At 37.7% G+C, this 22,148-nt stretch overlaps 1 protein-coding gene across 1 annotated transcript in view; it reads right to left on the bottom strand.

Annotated features, from left to right (window-relative positions):
- LOC127622474 (NBAS subunit of NRZ tethering complex-like) overlaps nt 1–22,148 on the bottom strand; it is a 281,526-nt gene that overhangs the window by 156,189 nt on the left and 103,189 nt on the right. The window contains 6 exon segments of the mRNA XM_052096575.1: nt 1,227–1,294; nt 1,297–1,371; nt 9,988–10,101; nt 12,370–12,483; nt 16,091–16,203; nt 20,977–21,206. Coding sequence (XP_051952535.1) covers nt 1,227–1,294; nt 1,297–1,371; nt 9,988–10,101; nt 12,370–12,483; nt 16,091–16,203; nt 20,977–21,206 — 714 coding nt within the window.

Raw genomic sequence — 22,148 nt, 5'->3', positions numbered from 1 at the left:
GGCAGTATTTATACTTGGCACAGCAGTAAAAAACATTTAAATTACTATTTCATTCCTCAATACATTTTCTTTTGAGTGTTTCAATGGATGACTATCTTGGCTGTAAATCTGCAACCACAAAATGTACACAATGTAACTAGGCAAGGACTCTAAAGGGATGGAAACTCTGGGCAAATGCATTTTTAGATTAACTATTAAAAACACACCAGCAACAAAAACATTACATGTGGTTTTCTATTGTTTTTGATAAAACAAAGTATCTGCTTTCAAATTATGTCAATGGAAATAAAAGTAATTCCAGTGTGTGTGAGCGTGTATTTATCACTTTGTGGGGACCAAATGTCCCCATAAGGATAGTAAAACCCGAAATGTTTGACCTTGTGGGGACATTTTGTCTGTCCCCATGAGGAAAACAGCTTATAAATCATACTAAATTATGTTTTTTGAAAATGTAAAAATGCAGAAAGTTTTCTGTGAGGGTTAGGTTTAGGGGTAGGGTTAGGTTTAGGGGATAGAATATAAAGTTTGTACAGTATAAAAACCATTATGTCTATGGAAAGTCCCCATAAAACATGGAAACACAACGTGTGTGTGTGTGTGTGTGTGTTTTAAATGTGGTGTGTCAAATCTATTCAGCTATGGCCAATTTAGGTGTCAGCGATGCATATAGAATCTTTTCTCCTTCGATAAGCGCTCCTTACTACCTCAGGAAAGTTATCCAAAGTCCATAGTTAGTTAGCTTGATAAAATGAACTTGAGTACATTACTAAAATAATAAATACCATCCCTGTAAGAGATGCGACCTGGATACAACTCATTTCAGTGTATTTTAGCTGGTGGACATGCAATCTCTTCATGTACGAGCAATAGTTCCGAGGTGTGTGTGTGTGTGTGTGTGTGGTGTGTGTGTGTGTGTGCAGGTGCATGCCTAAGTGAAAATACAAGGATATGTTCTAAGTATGCTTGTTGATCCTGCACTGATGTTATGTAGACGTACATATAATATATTAACATGCCCATGTGAGCACTGAACATGCAAGAGCAGTGTCCCTGCATTTCCCCCTTAAAATGTTATTTATGTCTACACTATTTAATGTATGTTTAAATAACTCTTTCAATTCTGATAAATAATGTCCGAAAAATGTCAGGAATTTTTTAAGCCCGTTTTCTCAAACACCAGCCATCATTTAAATAATTATATCTCAGGAACGATTTGAGGAGTGCACCTGTGTCTGAATGGAACTGGAAGCCGCTAGAAGGTTCTGGATGCTGCTAGGTGGACAGTGTGTGAGAGGTCCTGACGGGCAGAGAGCTGTGAATATGTCTCACACTGGCCTAGCCGAGCACACACATCCCAGCCATCACTGTAGCCTAGAGAGAGATAGAGTTTCTGTGAATATCTCATTTAAATTTAGTCTGTTTCTCACACAAGCTATTGTACAGTAGTTTAATTTGATTATTTTTATGAATACATATACCGATAACCAATATGTATTTTTTTTGTAAGTGTTAATTTTTAATCTTTTAACCTGCTATCTAATTAATTAAAAGCTTCCCATTTGATAAATATGTGTCATTTAAAATCTTGGAATTTGGACTTCGGATGTAACGTACCAAAAATGTGCCTATATTATTACAGATGTATGCTGATATGAATGACAAATAAATGAAAATTTGCATCAATTGTATGTTGCCCATAAGATTACATTAAGTGTTTATGGCATTCCTGATGAAACAGACACATGGTTTAATGCATTAAACCAAAATGAGGCTATAAACTGCATGTAACAAACATTAAACAGCAAAACACACAATATAAACCCTAATCTCTGTATACATAGTGAAATATTTGTGCTAGCAGCCAGACTGTGAGTGCAGTGGTGGTTTGTGTGTGTTATGTATTAGGGTTGGGTGATGCCCCCTAAATTGGCAGTTGACGATGTTGACAGTAAAACATCGCGATGGACGATGATATCGTCGGTGGGGTGGGGTGGGGCGGGCGGGATTATATAATTTCATATAATTTTCAAAAATTATATGAAAAATTATTATTTCGTTATTTTACTAACCCAACTAATGACTCGTCAGAGCTTTATCAGTAGGTTGCATGACACGTGAAGCATTTTTTTTTAGCTTTCACTTAAGAAGAGTTGTGCACTATTTATTTTAATATATCTCTTTACATAAATACTATTTTCCACTTAAAAACTATAATTTCGTTATTTTACTCACTGATGAGCAAAAGGTCGAGGCAGAAATGACCATGTACCTGCAGGAAATGGCCACTGATGGGGAAGAGGACCCGCTGACTTGGTGGAAAACGAACGACAAAAGGTTTCCGTTCATGGCAAGATTAGCACGGAAATATCTGTGCATATGTGCTACCAGTACTCCATCAGAGCTGGTCTTCAGCACAGCGGGTAGTGTAGTTACTCCAATCCGCAGCTTATTAAAACCAGATAAAGTGAATATGTTGGTATTTCTGGCCAGAAACATCGAAATTTAAACATGGTCTATGGTGAAAGATATTAGACTTCTTTACGCATTTTTCGCCATCCGTTATGGAGCTATTCGATTTTGCATATTATTTTTTAAACGTTCATTTGTGTAGTTCATATGACCACTTTACAATATTTCAATAACATAATTTAGTTTGTAGCCTGTGCTGAAGTTAATTGTGCTGCTAATTATAAGTGAAATGTTAATGCGAGTCTGAGTATTATTCCGTTTCCTGTTCTTTATTTGTTGTTCTTCTATGTTTTAATAAATGTGTGTTATTCATATTCACCTTGTTTCTTTCATTTGATTTGACATTATGGATTTATGGCCAAGGAAATTTTTCTTTAAAAGTATTAACCAGACAAAAGTTATTTGACGTTCAGCTGGTCTGGGTTTATCTTAAACTGCCGCTTCAGTGTATACAAGAGCTATGTGACAATGAGCAAGATTTTCTGAGACACTACAACTACTAATAATTAATTAATAAAGGCTATTTTCTTGTAGCCTACAACATAAAATATTTTAATCTAAATGTACAGTGTAAGACATGTAAAAAAAGACAAGAAGCTAACAATGTCAAGATCAATATTTGTGTAGCCTGCCTGACACGGTATTTTCACAGACTAACACGTCACGTCTCTGGCATATACTACAGTATTTAAAATAGCATATATGCATTAGTTATATTCTCAATTTAATTTACAGAGCAATCCCTGCAAAGTTTTTAGGTTAACTATAGAAGAGACTAGGATTAGTGAGTCACACTAGCAAGACTCGCAAAAGGGGGCGTGGCATCACGATGGTGGCTCTACATCGTGATGTTGGTTAGCCATCACGATGGACGATGATATCATCCATCGGCACAACCCTATTATGTATGTGTGCTTATATGCATCTCATTCACAGATGCTTGTTACAGCGCTTTTTCAAAAATTCCAAATCAAACTTATGAAATGTGAACACAACAATCATAATGGAAATAGGTAGCATCATACAGATGGAATAGCCTCAATTGTAAATTATAACAAGCACATATGTTTCACTCACAAACTAGTGTTTTTAGCAATCTTGAGTCACTCTGTGAGAATTATTTAAATACAAATACAGAGTGTTAGGTTGTGTTTGGACTCACAAAGCTGGGTAATTAATGATATGCTATTTACCACATTCTGTTTGTTTCATTAATTAATACGCAAAAATTTGTGCCGCCAAGTAAAATACTGTACATGCATGTTTTTGTTGCGTTTTAGTTTATTGGCTCATAAAACAAACCAAATATGGTATGTCGTTACATACAGAAGACTACTAAAACCAGCCCCAAAACAACTTAACAAGGTACAGAGATGTTGAAATATTCCTCACAGAGTGACATTAGCTTGCCTTTGCTCACACAAACACATTGTCACTTGCGGCTGCTGAGTCCCTGCCTGACGGAAAGAAGCCACATGTAGTCAGAGATTCATAGCTGCAAGCAAATAAAACCAAAATACACACGCAGCCCAATTATTAGGCAAATTGTCTTCCTCTGGATTAATTTTTAATGTTGAACAAACACAATGCTCTCAGTCAATCCAAAATGTTATTGAACCTCAAACCTGAATGTTTAACCAAGTAAAAGTGAGTTTTGTCTTTCTCAGGGGAATATATAAGTGTGCACAATTATTAGTCAATTATTAGTGCGCACAATTATTAGGCAACTAAATTAAAAAAATTATTTCTCCAAACTCAATTGTTTATTCTCAATTTTTAGATTAGGTGCAACAAATAAATAACACAAAATGACAATGAAATTTTAATTTAAAATAAAATTTTTGGCCTTTCAAAGATATTCAGTGATCAATATCATCCATGGAGTCTGTCAGTTTCTAGATCTGTTCACGAACAACTTTCACTGAAGCAGCAACCACAGCCTCCCAAATGCTGTTCAAAGTGGTGTACTGTCTTCCCTCACTGTAAGTCTCACATTTGAGAAGCGCCCACAAGTTCTCAGTAGGATTTAAGTCAGGTGAGGAAGGGGGACAAGTCCATATTTGGGCATCTTGGAGGCCATTGCTGGCTAGCCAAGCAGTAGAGTACTTGAATGCATGTGATGGAGCATTATCCTGCATAAAGATTACTAAGGACTTCTTCCTGTACCACTGCTTGAAGAAAGTACTTTCCAGAAACTGTTAGTAGGTTTGAGAGATGAGTTTTAGTCCATCTTCAACTCGAAAAGTTCTTCAACTCATCCTTAATGATAGCAGCCCATACCAGTTCCCCGCCTCCATCTTGCTGGCACCTGACTCGAAGTGGTTCCCTGTGTCCATTAGTGATCCAGCCGAGGGCTCACCCATCTGGTCCATCAAGAGTCACTCTCATTTCATCTGTCCATAAAACCTAAAAATCTGTCTTCGTGTATTTCTTTGCGCAATCTTGACGCTTCAACTTGTGAATATATTCAGCGGTGGTCGTGTTTCAGCCTTCTTGACCTTGGGCATGTCCCTGAGAACTTGACACCTTGTACTTCTGGACAATCCAGGTAGGTTGCAGTTCTGGAATATGGTAGCATTGGAGGATAATGGGTTCCTGGTAGCTTCACGTTTAATTCTTCTCAAGTCTTTTGCAGTAAATTTGCACCTTTTCTTCTCCATGTGTTTTTTGCGCACCAGTTGACTTTTCGCAACAAAAGAGTTTGATTGTCCGGTGGTCACACCTCAACAGTTTAGATATTTCAAGAGTGCTGCATCCGCCTCAAAGGCATTTTACAATATTTTACTTTTCAGTGTCAGTTAAATCTCTTTTTTGGCCCATTTTACTAACGAAGCTGCCTAATAATTATGCACACCTTGATATAAGGTGTTAGTCACTTTCACCACACCCTCCCTCATTATACAAATTCATATAACCTGAAAATGAATCCAATAAGCATTCAAGTTTAAATAGTTTGGAGTTGGAAAATGTGCATGGAAATAATAAGATCAGAATATTCACTTGCCTACTAATTTGTCACGCAGTGTAATACATTTTCACACAGCCACTGAAAACAGGCATAAAGATCTCTTCTTGGGAATTATTGGGAAGAATTTTTATCAGAATGTTCAAATGTAGATCGTGATCAATTGGTAAATCAATAGTTATATCCAGCCCTATTATTTTGTGTTTCACGTAGCAAAAAGTCATATAGGTTTTGAACATCGAGGGGGTGAATAAATTATGAATTATCGGACAAACTATTTGTGACGAGGAGGAGAGTGTGGCCGGGCAGTGATGATGCATCACACCAGTTCAAGAGAGAGAGACGCATGCAGCCGTGTCTGCTCACCGGCGATGGCAGTGTTGATGACTCCGCGTCAGTGCATCCCTTCTCCCTCCTGAGTTTCGGCACCAGTGTAACAGTTTGTGGAAAGGAAGTAGCTAGGGCAGGCTTGACAAAACACGTAGACATTTATTGTTGCATCTTTCAGTCACACACAAGAACACACTGTTTCTCACTCCGTTATGCTTTTCAGCTTCACCAGAAATAAACTCTGTTGGCTTTTCAGCTCAACACTACACACAGTCAGCTTTGTGCATCTCACTTTCTCATCTGCCGCTGTCTCCACTCCTTAAATACTCCCGTCACACCTCACTGGAACACGAGACCAGTGTGGCACACAGGTGAACCTCATTCACCACTTATATTCCCAGCCTCACTCAGGGAAGATTTTCCCAGACACCATTCGGCCCCGCCCTGCTCACCACACTATTCTTTTAAGAAATTACACCATTAAAGAATACTGACACTAAAAATCTTTCCTCAACCTCTTCACACAAATGGGCAAACAAAATGAGAGGCTACAATGTTTTCATTTTCAAAACTGAAAATCTTTCCAAGAGGCAGTCTTTAAATGTAATGACTGTATTCTCATGCTCTATATCTGCCCAGCAACAACAAAAACAGCAAATCCCACAATCCCTTGCTTCAGCACTAGCCTATGTAGTGCTTCAGATTGAGCTATCACAGTTATAAGATGCTGTTGCAATTAAGTTGTATTTTTTGTTTTATTCTTGTCTCATATATTCACCAAATCTTTGCAATCTTTAACACCCCTCTCTCTCCCTCATTCTCTATAAAAGGCGGCATAATTATGGACTGAAATAGGAGAGGCAAACCTATTTTCCACACTCATGTTAGTAAGGCTATGAGACTGCAGCCGATAGCAATCAAAGATTGGCACATCCTCTGTTCTCAATCCTGCATTTTACAGCCTAAAGCATAGACACACATGCACACAACACCAGTCTCTTTCCTGTATCTGAAGGTGCATTGATTGAACAGCACCACACACGGCAAACATGTATCAGCTCGCACTAGAGATGTTTCTGACTAGAATGATAAAGATGTTCTAGTTGATCATCCCCAATAACACTAACATTCCAGAGAGTAATACCAGACACAAGGTTCCCACAATTTTGACAAATTAATTGTCTCAACTTTGCTAGTATTGCAGACATACTGGATAATTTTTTAGAGAGAGAGAGAGAGAGAGAGAGAGAGAGAGATCAAATCTACAAAATCAAATCGATGTATTCAGACAACAGGTGCAGAGTTAAAATTGGCAATAAAGAACAGAATTCTTCATTCAAGGGTGTGGAGTGAGACAGAGCTGCAGTTTGAGTCCAACTCTGTTCAACTTTTACATGAATGAGTTAGCAGTGCTACTGGAACAATCTGCAACACCCTGTCTGACTCTAAATAATTCTAAATAGTTCTTCTCTACACAGATGATCTGGTGCTGCTGTCAGCTACTCTACAAGGGCTACAGCAGCACCTGGACCTGCTGAAGAACTACTGTCAGAATTGGGCCCTGACAGTCAATTTGAAAAAAAATACAATTATGATCTTCCAGAAAAAAAGCCAATTTACAGGAAACCAGATACACATTCACTCTGGGAAACTCCATGGTCTACAAATCAGTGCTTCAGGGAGATTTAACCTAGCAGTGAATGCACTAAAAGATAAATCTAGAAAAGCATTCTGTGCTATTAAGGGCAAATTTACCCAAATATACATTCCTGTAACACTTTGGTGTAAAATCTTTGATAGTATAATTATGCTTATTGCTCTGTAAGGATGTGAGGTTTGGGGTCCACTCTGTCTGGCAGATTACTCTAGATGGGAAAAACACCCCATAGAATCTCTGCATGACGAATTCTGTAGAAACATTCAAAGAGTTCAGAGAAGAACCCCTACTAATGCATGCCAGGTGAACTAGGCAGATACCCCCTTATTATACATATTAAAAAATTATCCCTAAAATTCTGGACACACCTAAATTCAAATAACACACTGCAACATGACGCCCTTCAAACCCAAGAGTTGAAACCTAAAACCAGTCCCATTTGTCAGCTGGCTCTGAAACTCACAAATCTACTAACAACTAACAAACACCAGATTCAGACCAGCACTGCTGAATAAACCAAATTATAAAAGAAACCAAACATTCATATTTGGACCATTGGGAAAAAGATAGTAAAAACCAAAGCAAATTGTAACGTTATCGGGCCCTAAACAAAAAGTATATTCTGGCAGAATATCTCCACATTGTAAGAGATCCAAAACAGAGACGGATCCTCACCAAATACAGACTCAGTGATCACAGTCTGGCCATAGAAAAAGACAAACATGGCTTTCAAAGGAAGAGCAAGTCTGTGCTCACTGTGACACTTGTGAGGTCGAGACAGAGACACACTTTCTCCTTCACTCTGAGAAATTTACAGAGATGAGATAGAAATACTTTGACAAACTCTCAAACCTCGTGCCACAATTTTCCAGTTGAGCAGACACAGAGCAAATGCAGGTGTTACTGGGGGAGAACAATCATGCATCAGTAGCAGCTAAATTCATTTTTGAAGTGCACACCCTCAGAAACCAATTACTGCCTTATTGTACTTTGTTCACAGTATTTTTTTATGTTAATAATATCTTGTTATATGCTTATTTTATTTTATAGTGTATATTGTTATTATAGTTTTTATTTTATTTTATTCATTATCTAGCACCTTATTTTAATTATATTTGTATTGTTATTTGTTTTCTTATTAATTTTTGTGTATTAATGCTTTGGCAATATTGTATGTAAACACAATCATGGCAATATAGTACTTTAAAGAGAGAGAGAGAGAGAAGGCAATCGCAAAGAGCAATTTCTAACAAATTTAATATTTTTGAGCCGAGCATAATCGTTAAAACGTACACTTTCTGAACACTTTTTTAGGAGCACATGTACACCTACTTGTGCGATTATCTAATCAGCCAATCATGTGGCAACATAAAATCAATTAGATACCATTCAGGAGCTTCAGAAACCATCAGAATAGGGAAAAAAAGTGATCTCTTTGATTTCTAAAGTGGCATGATTGTTGGTGCCAGACATGGTGATTTGAGTATTTCTGTACCTACTCTTTTACAGAAATCTCCTGGGATTTTCTAACACAACAGTCTCTAGAGTTTACTCAGAATAGTGGCAAAAACAAAAAGAATTCAGTGAACGCAGATCTGCGGACGGATGTGCCTTGTTGATGAGAGAGGTCAACGGAGAATGGCCAGACTGGTTTGAGATGACAGAAAGGCTACAGTAACTCGTTATAGTAACCGCTCTGTACAATTGTAGTGAGCAGAATAGCATCTAAGAATGCACAACACATCGAACCTTGAGGCAGATGGCTACAACAGCAGAAGACCACATCGGGCCACAGTGTTTCTAATAAAGTGCTCAGTGTGTGAATATTAAATATAGTCCATGAATTTCCACAGATTTGTATTTATTTTTCCATGTCCATGACTTTTTCTGGATGAGAAATCATACATTTAAATTCCCTAATTTCACTAAACACTTTTAATTTAAATGTTTAATAACTCTGATCCCTTATGAAAATGTATGCACACATTTAAAAAAACAATATAAAATATTTTTATTTTTTTTTAACATTTACTATAGTAACAATAAAATAACACTATAGCAACATGGTAGCTATATTGTTGGTAAAATTACTTTTTTTTACTTTAATTTTTCATATTCTTGATTTTATGCCACTTAGGCCACCATTTTCACTACAAATACAGCAGCTGTAGCGGCATTGCTTCAAAAACTGTTTATGCTACAATTATAATGTTAATTAACAAATACTGTAACTTGTTTTACAGAAATCATATCTACATCGATCCGACCATGGTAATGAGAATACATGCAGTGTTTACTACAGTTTTACCACAAATACCACATGGTTACTCTGCAAGAAATATGACAAAGGTTCAGTTTTTCAAAAGTATTTATTCCCCACTGTGACACAATTTCAGAAGTGCTTTCTCTTAGAACTTTAAGCTTTGGCATATCAGGTGTTTAGAATTACAAAACTCTGAAAATCAAATAGAAAAAAATAATTATTCTGTTGCATATCTGATAAGAATAATAAAATAATAAAATAAGAAATGGAAGTTAGATTTAAATTCAAGCTGTGCTGTCTTACCTGCAGACATCAGATCCTGGCAGCGAATGTAGGAGGCCTTGAAATCCTGACAGTTTAAAGCCTGTTCTGCTAGCAGAGTGAGCAGCTGACCCTTCCTCTTGGCCTCATCATCACCTAAACCAACACAAGAAACATCACACAACCATTAGATCCATAGCATCCCTTTCAAATGTCAGATCAATATGATTTTGTTTTTTTATCCTTAAACTGTTATATTTGGTCCCATGAACCTTGAACATTTGTGTCATCTTTACATTGAAATGTGGCACATATACCAGGAAAAGTTCTAAATGGCAAAATACATACGCTGTAATAACAAAGTTTAAGGCTGCAATGATGATGCAATTCACTTATACAGAAACCAAGCAGCATCAGATGCAAGGGGCTAAGGTGGGTCAGAGCTGGCATATTTTAGTACGGCTTTTATGTGGCATTGCATCTTCACACATAATTTGAAGCAGACATAGAGCCTGCTCAGAGCAGCCTTATCTTGCCAGTGTAAAGACTCCTTTGGTTAATCGGGTTAATTGTTAAAAATGTAGTATCATTTGGCCGATATTGCCATTTTCAGCAAATATAATTTTCGGTAAAAGTTCGGTAATAAACTCAGCTCTGTAAGGTTTTGATCATTATCATACATTAATAAAGTGCTTACTCTATCTTTCAGATATTGAGAATCTGATGGGTCAAAGTACCAGAACATGAGATGGCTTAGAAGTAAATTTAAATTCCTTTTAAATTTGTATTTGGTCAGAAAAATTAATGGATGGCTGCTGAGATGCCATACAATATCACATATCAGCAATAGTCCTCTTATGATCTCAGTCCCAAATAAGAAAATAAAGAAGACCAATAAGCCAGATCAAAACAGTGATAGGGGTTGCCTTTTTCATTAAAGTGTGTGTCGAGCATCAAAGGCCAGACAGAAAGTAACAATAGACCATGGAGGAGAGTGAGTGCACAAATGTGTGTGTGCAACTGTGATTTCATGGATGTGATTATATCTAAAGGTCTAATATTACAGGAGAGGACATATTTCTTTATCCAAACTGATTATTTATATATGACATGAAATACTAGAAGGATTCTTTATTGCTGTATTTTTCCTCATTTCACATGTAAGCACAGGTATAGGCTCAAGTGCACAAACAGAACAACCTGCAGGCATTAGTCGAGGGTAAGCCAATGTGAATACATCAAACACTACCACGCAAAGCACCCAGTCACTTTATGGAGAGCTAATCAATTCCACTATATAAGACAGGAAGAGAGCTTCTAACGTCCTGCATACTGATCCATCTGACATCCACCGAGACACCACAAAGTGTGCGGCAGTGTCACATCTCAAATGGAGTCAGAATTCTTGAATCACCTCAATTTCCCCTATTACAACACAAGCACAGATCACTTCACCTAAAATAAGATGACTGACACCCATGCTGGCTCACAAAATAAGTGACTGAACAAGTCTCAGATGAACACTTAACTAATTTATACCAGGGCTCCAGACTGCGACTAAATGGTTGCCATTTGTGAAAAAGAAAGAAAGATTCAACAAACTAAGGAATGCAAGAAAGAAGGAAGAAATGCGGCAAGGAAGGAAGGATGGAGGGAGGGAGGAAAGAAGGAAGGAAGAAAGGAAAGGAGGGAGTAAGTAAGCAGTTTAGTATGGAAGGGAAAGAAGGAAGAAAGGTTAAAAGGAAGTGGTGGGGAAAGAAGGGAGGGAGGACAAACAAACAGACAGACAGACAGACAGATAGATCAATCTTATGCAATATGATTTACTGACTTAGAGATTCAAGCATTCATGCTGATTCATGGAACTGATTGTTGAATCCTGAGGTCACATCCCTATGCACATCTTTTTGGGCTGTCCCATGTAATATTAATCTCTAAACCCAGAGCGAAGCTTACTTCAAAGAAATGACTACTTTCAAATCACTCGCTTATGTGTAGTCATGTATTTTTTCACGTGTAGACGGGTTGGTGCATATTCAGCAGATAAGGATTAAACACACATTGTAAAGTTTACAGATTAGCACTTTTTAATCTATAGGAAAAAGTTCCTGTAACCCTAGTGCCTTCTAGTGCTTTCTTCTGTCACAACAGTGTTGTGTCTGTGCAAATCCACTGTTGTGTTTAATCGCATGGAATGCTATGAAAATATTTATAGTGTTGCAATGCCTAAGCTCTCAACAATGCCCCTGCTGAAACAATGCCAAGTACTAATGTGGGTATTTTTCCTCGTAACTGCTGTGGCAGGATGTCTGTGACAGCATTGATTAATCATAGCTGAATATGCTTTTGTTTAAGCTATTACTGTGACAGACAAATTTACAGAACATGGAACGTTAGAATGATGTTGAGTTTACTTAAGTTTACCTGCAACACGCAGAAGTCTGGCCAGGTTGAGCAGTTGAGGTGATTTCCTGTACGCAGTAGGACACTGGGAGATGCACTCCTTTATCAATGATAGACGATCCGTTCGCAATCGCACTGCAGAGAGAAAGAGGAAGTAAGAGAGACTCAGAGGACAAAGTGAAAATCTATACTTATATCAATACTAATAAAATAATCTTCGAAATAGCATACTTGTATAAAACCCCTACTAGAAATGCAGTATGCTAAAATGTGTAGTATACAACCAGAGCACACTGTGCGATACCACAAAATAAGAATTTAATTTAAGCTGGACTATAAAACTGGGCTCTCTAGCAAAATCTGTGTTTGAAACCTTTACACTTTTGTGTTCGATTTGTATTTTGGCACTGCTCTTCTGCGCGGCTAAATCTCGTGGTTTGAGGTTACCTGGACATGGCCTGTGATCATAACTCAGACATATTTCCCTGCAGAGCACACACAAACCACACACAAACCAGCCTGCCATCAGCAGTCCCAGCCAAAGATATTAACCTGTTTACAATTACAGCCGCTGCTTTCTGCATGTGTGTGTGCAAAAAGTTTATAACAGTTTTAAAATTTCACTAGCTTTGTTAGTATGCTAATGCACACAACACCTTAACAGACACAACAAGAATACAGTATAGCAAGCGATAATCTTTGTACATTGGTGTATCTTTGTATGTGAGAATGATCTATTATCTCGATTTCTTTTTACTAGTAAAAATGGCAAAGATAAGAAGTGCATTATTAATGGAAAGAGAGAGTATGAAGAGAAGAGATAAATTAAGCAGAAAAGAGTGGAAGTTGAGCTTTGTCACAGGTCACAGATCCCTGCTGGCTGAGTGCAATGTGTGTAACGCTGCATGCTGGGAAAAAGACATGAAAGTACGCACAGCCGCAGGGTCACTTAGGTCAGGAATGGCGAATGATCTGAGAGTTTCCACTTGATGTATTCACACTACCTTCAGAAGTATTTGAAGGAAAGTTGAGCTGCTCCTGGCCTTGCCTTGACTAGATAAAACAGTTTCCTGACTTTTCAAAGTTTGACATGGAATAATCATTGAAGAGGAATGGAGGATAAACTTTCACTTACACTATTTTATTCTCAATTTTCTTCTTTCTAGTGTTTTTCCCGTGTCAGTGCATGGTCTGCTTTCTTGGACACCATTCTGCACTTGGCCTGGTCAAGGGCATCTTTTAATGCTACGTTGACTTGTCGCAACCTCCCCTCCTAGGACAAACTCTCTCATCTCTTCTCTCTTGGCTCTTGCTATTCTCTAAGCCCTTCTTCGGCTGGCTTCGCTTCGGCGCCCCTCTGCCCAGGTTCTCTGCTCTACAACTCACACGTGACAGGGAGTCGCAAGTCTCCCTTGCGGGAGGCCTCGCTTCAAAGCCCCGCCTGATCATTTCAGCACCAAACTATCTGGCATCTTAACAGAGATCCAAAAACATTGACAGAAAACTACCAGTACATTCTACAGACCCAGCCAAAGAGAAAAAGAACCACAAAGTAAAGAAACACAATGCAACAAAATGCAAGCACACCTCCAGACTTTTGCTAGAAAGTTCTGGTGTTTATTGAAATACTTTGGGTAACCGATTGCAAATATAGGTATAATAAATGAAGTATTGATGGTCTTGGCCTATAGACCGCATAAAGTTCAATTTTATCCGTTACAGGTAATTTATATTCACCTTCTGTTACAGCTCATTCACCAACCTGTTTTTATGTTTGTCTATGTGTGTTTGTTGAGTTTTTAAGTTGTAGATTAGAAATAAAGTCTTGTTTGTTTTCAAAGAGGGTTTGACTGTGGTGTATTTTGATTAAATAATCTCGTCAATTGATTATTAAAAGATCTGCGCTCCGTGCTTGAACAATATTTCAACATATTTGTGATATTATTTTCAATGGCCAGGAGAATAGAATTACTCAATAGTTAACAGATGCATCATATCAACTCAGCATGGCCGAGTGAACAGACAACACCTTAATTCTTTCAATAGTCCCTGAATTAATCAGTTAATGCTCCTTACAAATAAATTGTGAGCAGATACAACAAGCCAGTTGTATTTCTTATTTAATGGTGAATATTTTTTTTTTATTTCTAATCTGATCATTTGTCATTTATCATGCATATAATAGTATTCGAACATGGCCAAGATTCCTAAACTAATTTACATATAAAATCCTACATATTATTGGTGATAAATGCGGGCAGTTGTAAATATACCCTCCCCTCACGAATTTCCTACAAGTGCATCTTCTTTTCCATGACATGGAGCATTTGTTATTGTTTAGTTGTGGTCACCCAGCACTAATTCAGCTAAACAGTCATGAAAATTTTCAACCAAAGATTGATGAGTCATGCAGCACTGATTCGTACTGGAAGAATGTCACCATCATACGTCAAAGTATTTGAATTTGTTAACTTCATTGAGTTATTTCCCATTGATGCGGATGGTGCTGTTTATCTGTGGTCATCATTCTAGGTCCCTTTGATGTTGAGCCGCAACACATTTTTGTCCAATCGTGTTTTCCACTGCTGCACTTGGTCTTCAAGGTCTTGGTGTTACAGACATTGAGTTATCTTTGGTTTTATAATTAGATGTACCATTCTTGAATTTATAATACTTCAAATATATAAATTGTCTATCCCATCTCCATATTATTTACACTTTTTACATATCATACACAATTAAACATATTATACAATACCATATTAATTCATATGTTTCATATTTCATTTTATATATAGTTTTAGATCACTACTAAAAATGGAGCATGCCCCCTTTAAGAGTGAGTAATGTTCCAGTTCCTGCTCTCCATCAGTTCACGTGTAATGAGACCGAGGAGTGAGGTTGACATAAATACTGGGAAAAACCAAAGATATCCATGTTTTTTAATACAAAAAATACATTATTTTATTCATACAGAATAAAACAAGGCCTGTGTCGACAAGGACTAGGGGCTGTAGCCTTGAGCCTCCTTGTTATCATGCCTGCCTTCCATGCCAGTTGATGACAGTTCGAATCCAGCTCTAAGCGGTTCGAGCAGGACCGGTTACATTGTCATGTTTCTTTAGCGAGCATTACGTTATCAGTATACAGTAGTGTCCAGGGGTGCAGTGCTTGGATGTCTTTGGTAACTGCATCCATGATTAAACAGCAGAGGCGGGTGGGCCGATCCTTGGTGAATTCCAACACGTATGGCGAATGGTGGCAAGATCCAAGCAGGGGAGTGCACAGAGCTTGTACAAAAGTTGCTTCAATATATGTAAGGTTTGGGGAGGCCCTGGATTGAAGCGTATGCCAAAATGAGTTCATGTGGTACCATGTCAAATGCCTTTTAAAATGCATTTTATTCTCAATGACACCTGACTACCACTAAAAATGTAATAATTTATATCACTGACATAAATATATTCACAGGACCTGCTTCATGGTACATACTCCACTTCTGTACATTAGTTTCTCCAAATTGTTTCCCCTTTGGGCCACTGTTTAAACTCTATACAGTATCTCAGGAGATAACTGATGAAAGGTCAAGGAAAGCTTGTCGGAGTAAATGAGAGTCAGTCATAACAATTAGTGGCTGTTCACGTCGGACATGTTCTGGCATTCAGAAAAAGATAGACATAGCACAACATAATGGAACAGAATGCAGTGGGTCTCAATAGTGAATTGGTGAGTATTACATTACCTTGTAAGGGCAGAACTTTCACACCAAACTCCTCCAGCTGAGAGAGGGCGCTAATGAGATCCAACTCTTCTTTGACCAAAGGAGGACAATCCGTGATCAGCAGCAAACATGACCTGACCGTTTACACAAACAACAGAGTGGTCACACAAACACACACCAAATGTTACACTAAATGTTAAATACAAACGTATTTAAAGCAAATCAGGAAGAGTGTTTTTGAAGCATCTTTAAAACTGTAGTTTTCCAAGTTACAAACTACTCATAATATCAAGTAGTTCAAAAGTCAATTTACTTGAAAAACAGTTCCACCTCAAGCTAATAACTCAATTAAGTTAGTAACTATTTAAGGGAGTACTATTTAAATGAATCAGATTATTATTGCTCAAGCTCAAAAACAATTAGGGTTTTTGAATGTATTAATCTTGATAAGGGTGCCAGCATAGAGCACACAAAAGAAATACAACTAAAAACTAGATTATATCTCAGTCAAAAACATAGTGAGGAACAGCACAGTCTAACTAGATATTTTACAATAAAAAGACTTGAATGTGTGAAACATTCCTTTATTAATGTTTCATTTACTTGAACTGTCCAAATAAAATGGCTCACTACAACAATTCAGTTTTTTAAAAAGAGTAGGTTTGATTATTGCCTTTAAATGTGCTCGGCAGAAAAGCTGCTAACAAAGTGACAAAAAAAAAAAACAATGACATTGCATGACCACAAATTGTTGGAAAATTATTTTTTTTACTAGAAAAGCTACACTATTTTTAAAAAGCTGAACCACTGGAACCACATGCAACTGAAAAATTCAAAATTAGAGACATTTCTACTTTTAGTTGCTCCCCAACACTAATCAGGAAAAGCAGCAGCTATTACTTCAAATGACCTTTGATGATTCTCATTTCTTGATTACAGACAGAGACTCAGAATCACATTTCTTTCATACTGTTATCACAGCTTTGCAGAAGCCTATTACTACTGCACATCTGTGATGCTATAAATGTGCTTCATGGGAAACCAGGGATAGAGCAAAAACAAATAAAAGCACAGATCCTGTGCCGGCTCTGCTGTCAGATTTCAATATAGTTTGGCAGAGACAGTTTAGTTTGGACCTAGAAAAGCTAGCTGTGCACTTTTGAGCCAAGTCAGAAGCCAGAGAGAAAGCTAGAGCAGAAATAATACTTAAATTTATGAGCTTGAGAGCAAATGAAAAAACAAAACAACAATAAATTCATCAATATTTAACAATAGTTTTCTCTACAATTTTACATGGTATTTATTTTCTGTGTATTTATTTATTTTCGGACCCAGAAGACATAATCCACTTTGTATAAGATGTCCAATGGTTCATGCAACTAGAGGCCAATATAAAAAATATACTACCCTTCAAACAGCTTAAAGAGCTTGCACAGCAGTTTCCTATGAATATGGTACACAATATTAATCATAGTGATTTGGCTTAGTGGTTCATGATCTAGGGGAGTAACCAAATATATTGCCATTGTGCCTGCAAATAAGACACCTAACACCAAGATTGCTCCAAGTGTATTGTTGTGGTAACAAGTGTACTTTAAATTGCTTTAGTGTCTGCTAAATTACTACATAGTTATTAATCAGAAAGTAGTTAAAAAAAATGTGTTTGCAGGGTTGGGGAGTAACGGAAAACATGTAATGGGATTACATATTTAAAATACAAAATATTAGTAACAGTATTCCGCTACAGTTAAAATTGAAATATTTGGTAATTAAAATTCAAAAAGTATTTTGATTACTGCAGAGATTACTTTGCATTTTACTGTCATTTGTTTCATTTAATATTTAGTCCATTCAGACTGGTTAGGGTTACATATAAATGCTGTGATCCAAAGTGCATTTGAACAGCGCTGAAACACTTTCTTATGAGTTACATTCAAATGAGCAGACAGAGAAGTACATTTGGAGCAGAAAAAATAAAAATAAACCTTGTGTAAATTGTATGCTTAACGTGATTCATGTTGGATCATAATTTCTTTTTTCTAGTAAGACGTTTGATATTAGGGCAAACATTTATTATTTTTGTATTGTTTTCCTGTAAAAATATCAAAAAAGTTTTTATAGTCAAAAAAATTGAAAAAAATCAACCAGTGCTGAAGAATTAATCCAAAGTATTTAGAATATGTTACTGACCTTGAGTAATCTAACGGAATACATTACTAATTACATTTTACAGCATGTATTCAGCAATCTGTAGTACTTCAAAAGTAACCCTCCCAACCTTGTGTATTTTTGGGCAAAAATACAAATTAATATACAACACACAAGCAGGCAAAGACTCAAATCTAAAACTACTTTAAGAATTTTCAGAAATACAGAAGCCCCAAAGTATTGACACATTAACCAAGGACACTTCGACATGTGGAGTCAAGTGGGCCGGGAATCGAACCGCCAACCCTGTGCGATTAGTGGCCGACCTGCTCAACCACATGAGCCACAAACATGATCTACTAATGGTTGATAACCACAAAGTATACAAATACAGAGCTGTAAGAAAAAAGGCTTGAGGAACCAATATAAATTTGAATAAAACAATAAGAGATTTGAAGAATCTTTACCACATCACAATCCCACCAAATCTTTGAAGCCTATACAGATGTATGCCCTCATGTTCTTTTACCAGATGATTCCACAAAGCACTAAAACAACCTTACCGGCATGTCAGAGCAAACCAAACATTTTCAAACAGTTTCCAAGACAACTGCTTTAATATTAAAATATATGATATAGCATCAGTTATCTTCAAAATCCCTCTTAAACCCATTCAACATAAAAAAATGGTTTAAACACCATGTAAACACAGCCCCATTTCCTGTGGCTAAAACAGTCTTGCACTTTCAGATGTGGAAATTTTTCCCTTAATTTTTAACAACACAAATCGTATGGTTGGACACGACAATGCATTTGTTTTTTCCAGTTTAATAAATAAAATCAAAATAGTCCCTCACATGGCACACTTCACCTACACAACCATCCAGGTCAGATTATTCGAGAAGAGCACAGCTGCAGCCAGATCTCCAAAAAAGGGTGGGAGCTCCAAATCCCCAGCAAAGATATAATGAGCTTCTAAGCTAACCCTTTCCCTCACCCTAAAATTCCCCCTTTTGGAGTAACCCCACCCCCTTCTGAAGTGCTGCACATTGCATCTGTATATGCCTCTAAAACAGTGCTTACTCAGCCCTGTTCCTGGAGACACACCAATGCTACACATTTTGGATGTCTCCCTAATCTGACATGCCCATTTCAGGTGTTCAAGCCTCTACTGATGAGCTGATGAGTTGAATCAGGTGTGTTAAATGAAGGAGACAATTTTCAATGTTGGTGTGCCTCCAGGAACAGGGTTGGGAAACACTGCTCTAAAAGGTGTCTGTGCCTCGGGTCAAGTGAAAATAATAGATCCTAACTATACATTATTATTTTTAACATGACTAGTGGATTGTGAAAATTGGAAGTTTTGCACATTCCTAGTAAGGACACATTTACCTCTGCCAACAGCATAGAAAAGATGAGCTTTTAATATTTTCATAGTGCATTATAGGTTTTCATGGAAATTTTTGTTTAACAAGATTTCATCCCAAGTTTGAAAGTATATATTTCAGTGAGACCGTTAGAAGTGGGGAAAAAGGGACATTTAGACAAAAACATGACAAAACTTGCTGCGACAATGTTAGGATGTTGTGGGTGGTTGCAATGGCATTGCTATGCAGTTACTAAAGTGTTCTGAGTGGTTTTAAGAGCATTGCTATGCAGATGCGAAGGTGTGCTGGGTGGTTGTTAGGTGGCTGCTTTCTCGCCAAATTGAAAATGTCTCTATAGATGGTCTGGTCTCCAGATATATCTTTGGCTGCTCCTTCAATGAAAGTCTGTCGCCGCCAGTAAAAAAAAAATAAATCTGATCACTTAAAAAAGTTTCAAAACGAATGACTACTAATTCTTTCAGTGAAGAGAGTATAATCAGTCATTCTCTTTTCAGTCTAAGTTTCTCCCTTTCTTCCATCAACACATTCACATTCTCTACATTTTGTTTTCAATCTTTTAGAGCCTTTCTCTCAGTGGAGATGAAAGCTCTATTATTTATACATTAAGCTCATAATTACTGTCCATATAAGTTTCTGTCTGTATAAGCCGTGAGTGTAAAAGAGAGAGAGAATGACAGTGATAGAAGTGTGTGAATGCGCATGGACTGGGGGCACATCCAGCTCCATACCCCGTGAACAGATGACGGCCTAATTACTGACCCACTTTACAACACAGCCCATCACTCAGGGGCCACAGTCTGTCACCCCGCTCTGGACTAACACAACAAAAATAGACAGACGGACATAGAGAGAGACTGAAAACACATTAACCTAAAGCTGCAGGGTGGAGAGTGAGCCACCAACAGTTTGCCTTTAATTCTCCCTCTCATTATGGTAGCTAAGTACAGCAATAATAGGCATAGTTTATGGCTAGACACATAAGAGGTGCAAGAAATGAGAATGACGTTGGAAAGTTTGAATCGTGTGATATTTCCCACCTCTTTCATCATAAACTTACAGAGCAACTTTAGTGTTTGAAGAAGCTGGTAGTTTTAGGCTATTTTCACACATGGTTTGATCGCTTGGTCCGAACCAGTGTTTGATTCAACACACCTACCCTCATAGATCTCTTTTCATATTGTAATATTTGACTCTGCTGAAAATTAAAAAAAAACTAATTTTTGTTTTTCAAGAGTGTTATGTTAAAGTTAACTCATATGTTTGAAAAGCATTACATTTCCTCTGTCTGTGTACAGTGTGTTAGCTGAGGTAGGATGATGGGGTTTAGGCCCAACCATCTATAAGCAAACCAAAATCAAAAAGAGGTCATACCATGCCAGGTTCATGCAGGAGTCATAGAGGGTTGCCGAAGAGTTGAAGTATTCCCGGGCAGCAGCCAGAACCAGGTCCAAGCTGAAGTTATAAGCTACATGGGCATGAGCTTTCCCGTGAAACGCCATGCTGACTGGAGTGTCCTCTGACATAGCACTGCAGTGCACCAGCTGACCCGCCAGACGAACATTCTCCTCCCGCCCTGAACACAATAAACTCTCCACAAACACCTGCATGAAAGAGGCACAGAGATGAACAGATAAAGAGACAGAAGGAGATAAGCATTGTGTTGCGTGGGCCTGTGATGAGAAGGTGTTCAGGTGTGGTAATTAATCATATGTCTTTAGTTAATTGCCGACGAGACACAATCACAACAGGAGAAATATAAAAAACTGCTTTTTCAATGAAAATGTGTTCTCATGCGCATCTCTGTGAAACAGCTGTGCTGTCCTGGGTAATTTCATTGGAGCCTTCAGGAACAGATTTAGGCAGAGAAAGATATCAACACTGTGTGTGTGTGTGTGTGTGTGTGTGTGTGTGTGTGGTGTGTGTGTGTGTGTGTGTGTGTGATTTCAAGTGAAATCTTAGTTGTACCTGTTAGAAGTTCCCTAATTAAAACATCTTAAGATTCAAAGAATGCAGATTAACAAGATTTAGGGCCAATCTCATTTCTCCCCCTTACCCCTCCCCCTTTGTCTGCATCTTCCCCTTGGCCCTCAATATCGAGTGAAGGGGGGTAGGGGTAAGAACGTACTCTAAGAAATGAGACGCCACTCGATTACCGTTTGCGTCATCTTCCCTTGCCGCTAGCAGGCTGCTACGTCAACAGAGGCGACAAGCGCTGACATAAACAAACGAAGATGCCGTCATCTCAGGTTGTGATATCGATTGCCTGGGCTCTCTTTATCTTTGCACGCTTGTGTGCCATCAGTCGAAGACACTGTAGAAGAAGATCGTTTGCTGCTAGCTGGCAGTTAAATAGCGATTCAAAACAAAAACATTACAATTAAAACCGCTTGAACATTTTATTAAAAGTATCATAAAACACGAGTGTCATAATTATAATATCAAGTAAACTGCTCAAAATACTTACATTTGTGCGACTCAGTTCGCCGTTCAGCCATGAAAAAAGTTTGATGCCGGCACTATTGAGAAATTCATACGTGGTAACC

Source organism: Xyrauchen texanus, chromosome 28 (assembly GCF_025860055.1).
Source record: "Xyrauchen texanus isolate HMW12.3.18 chromosome 28, RBS_HiC_50CHRs, whole genome shotgun sequence".
In the NCBI taxonomy this organism is placed as follows: domain Eukaryota; kingdom Metazoa; phylum Chordata; class Actinopteri; order Cypriniformes; family Catostomidae; genus Xyrauchen; species Xyrauchen texanus.
This window is presented reverse-complemented; position numbering and strand designations above follow the sequence as displayed.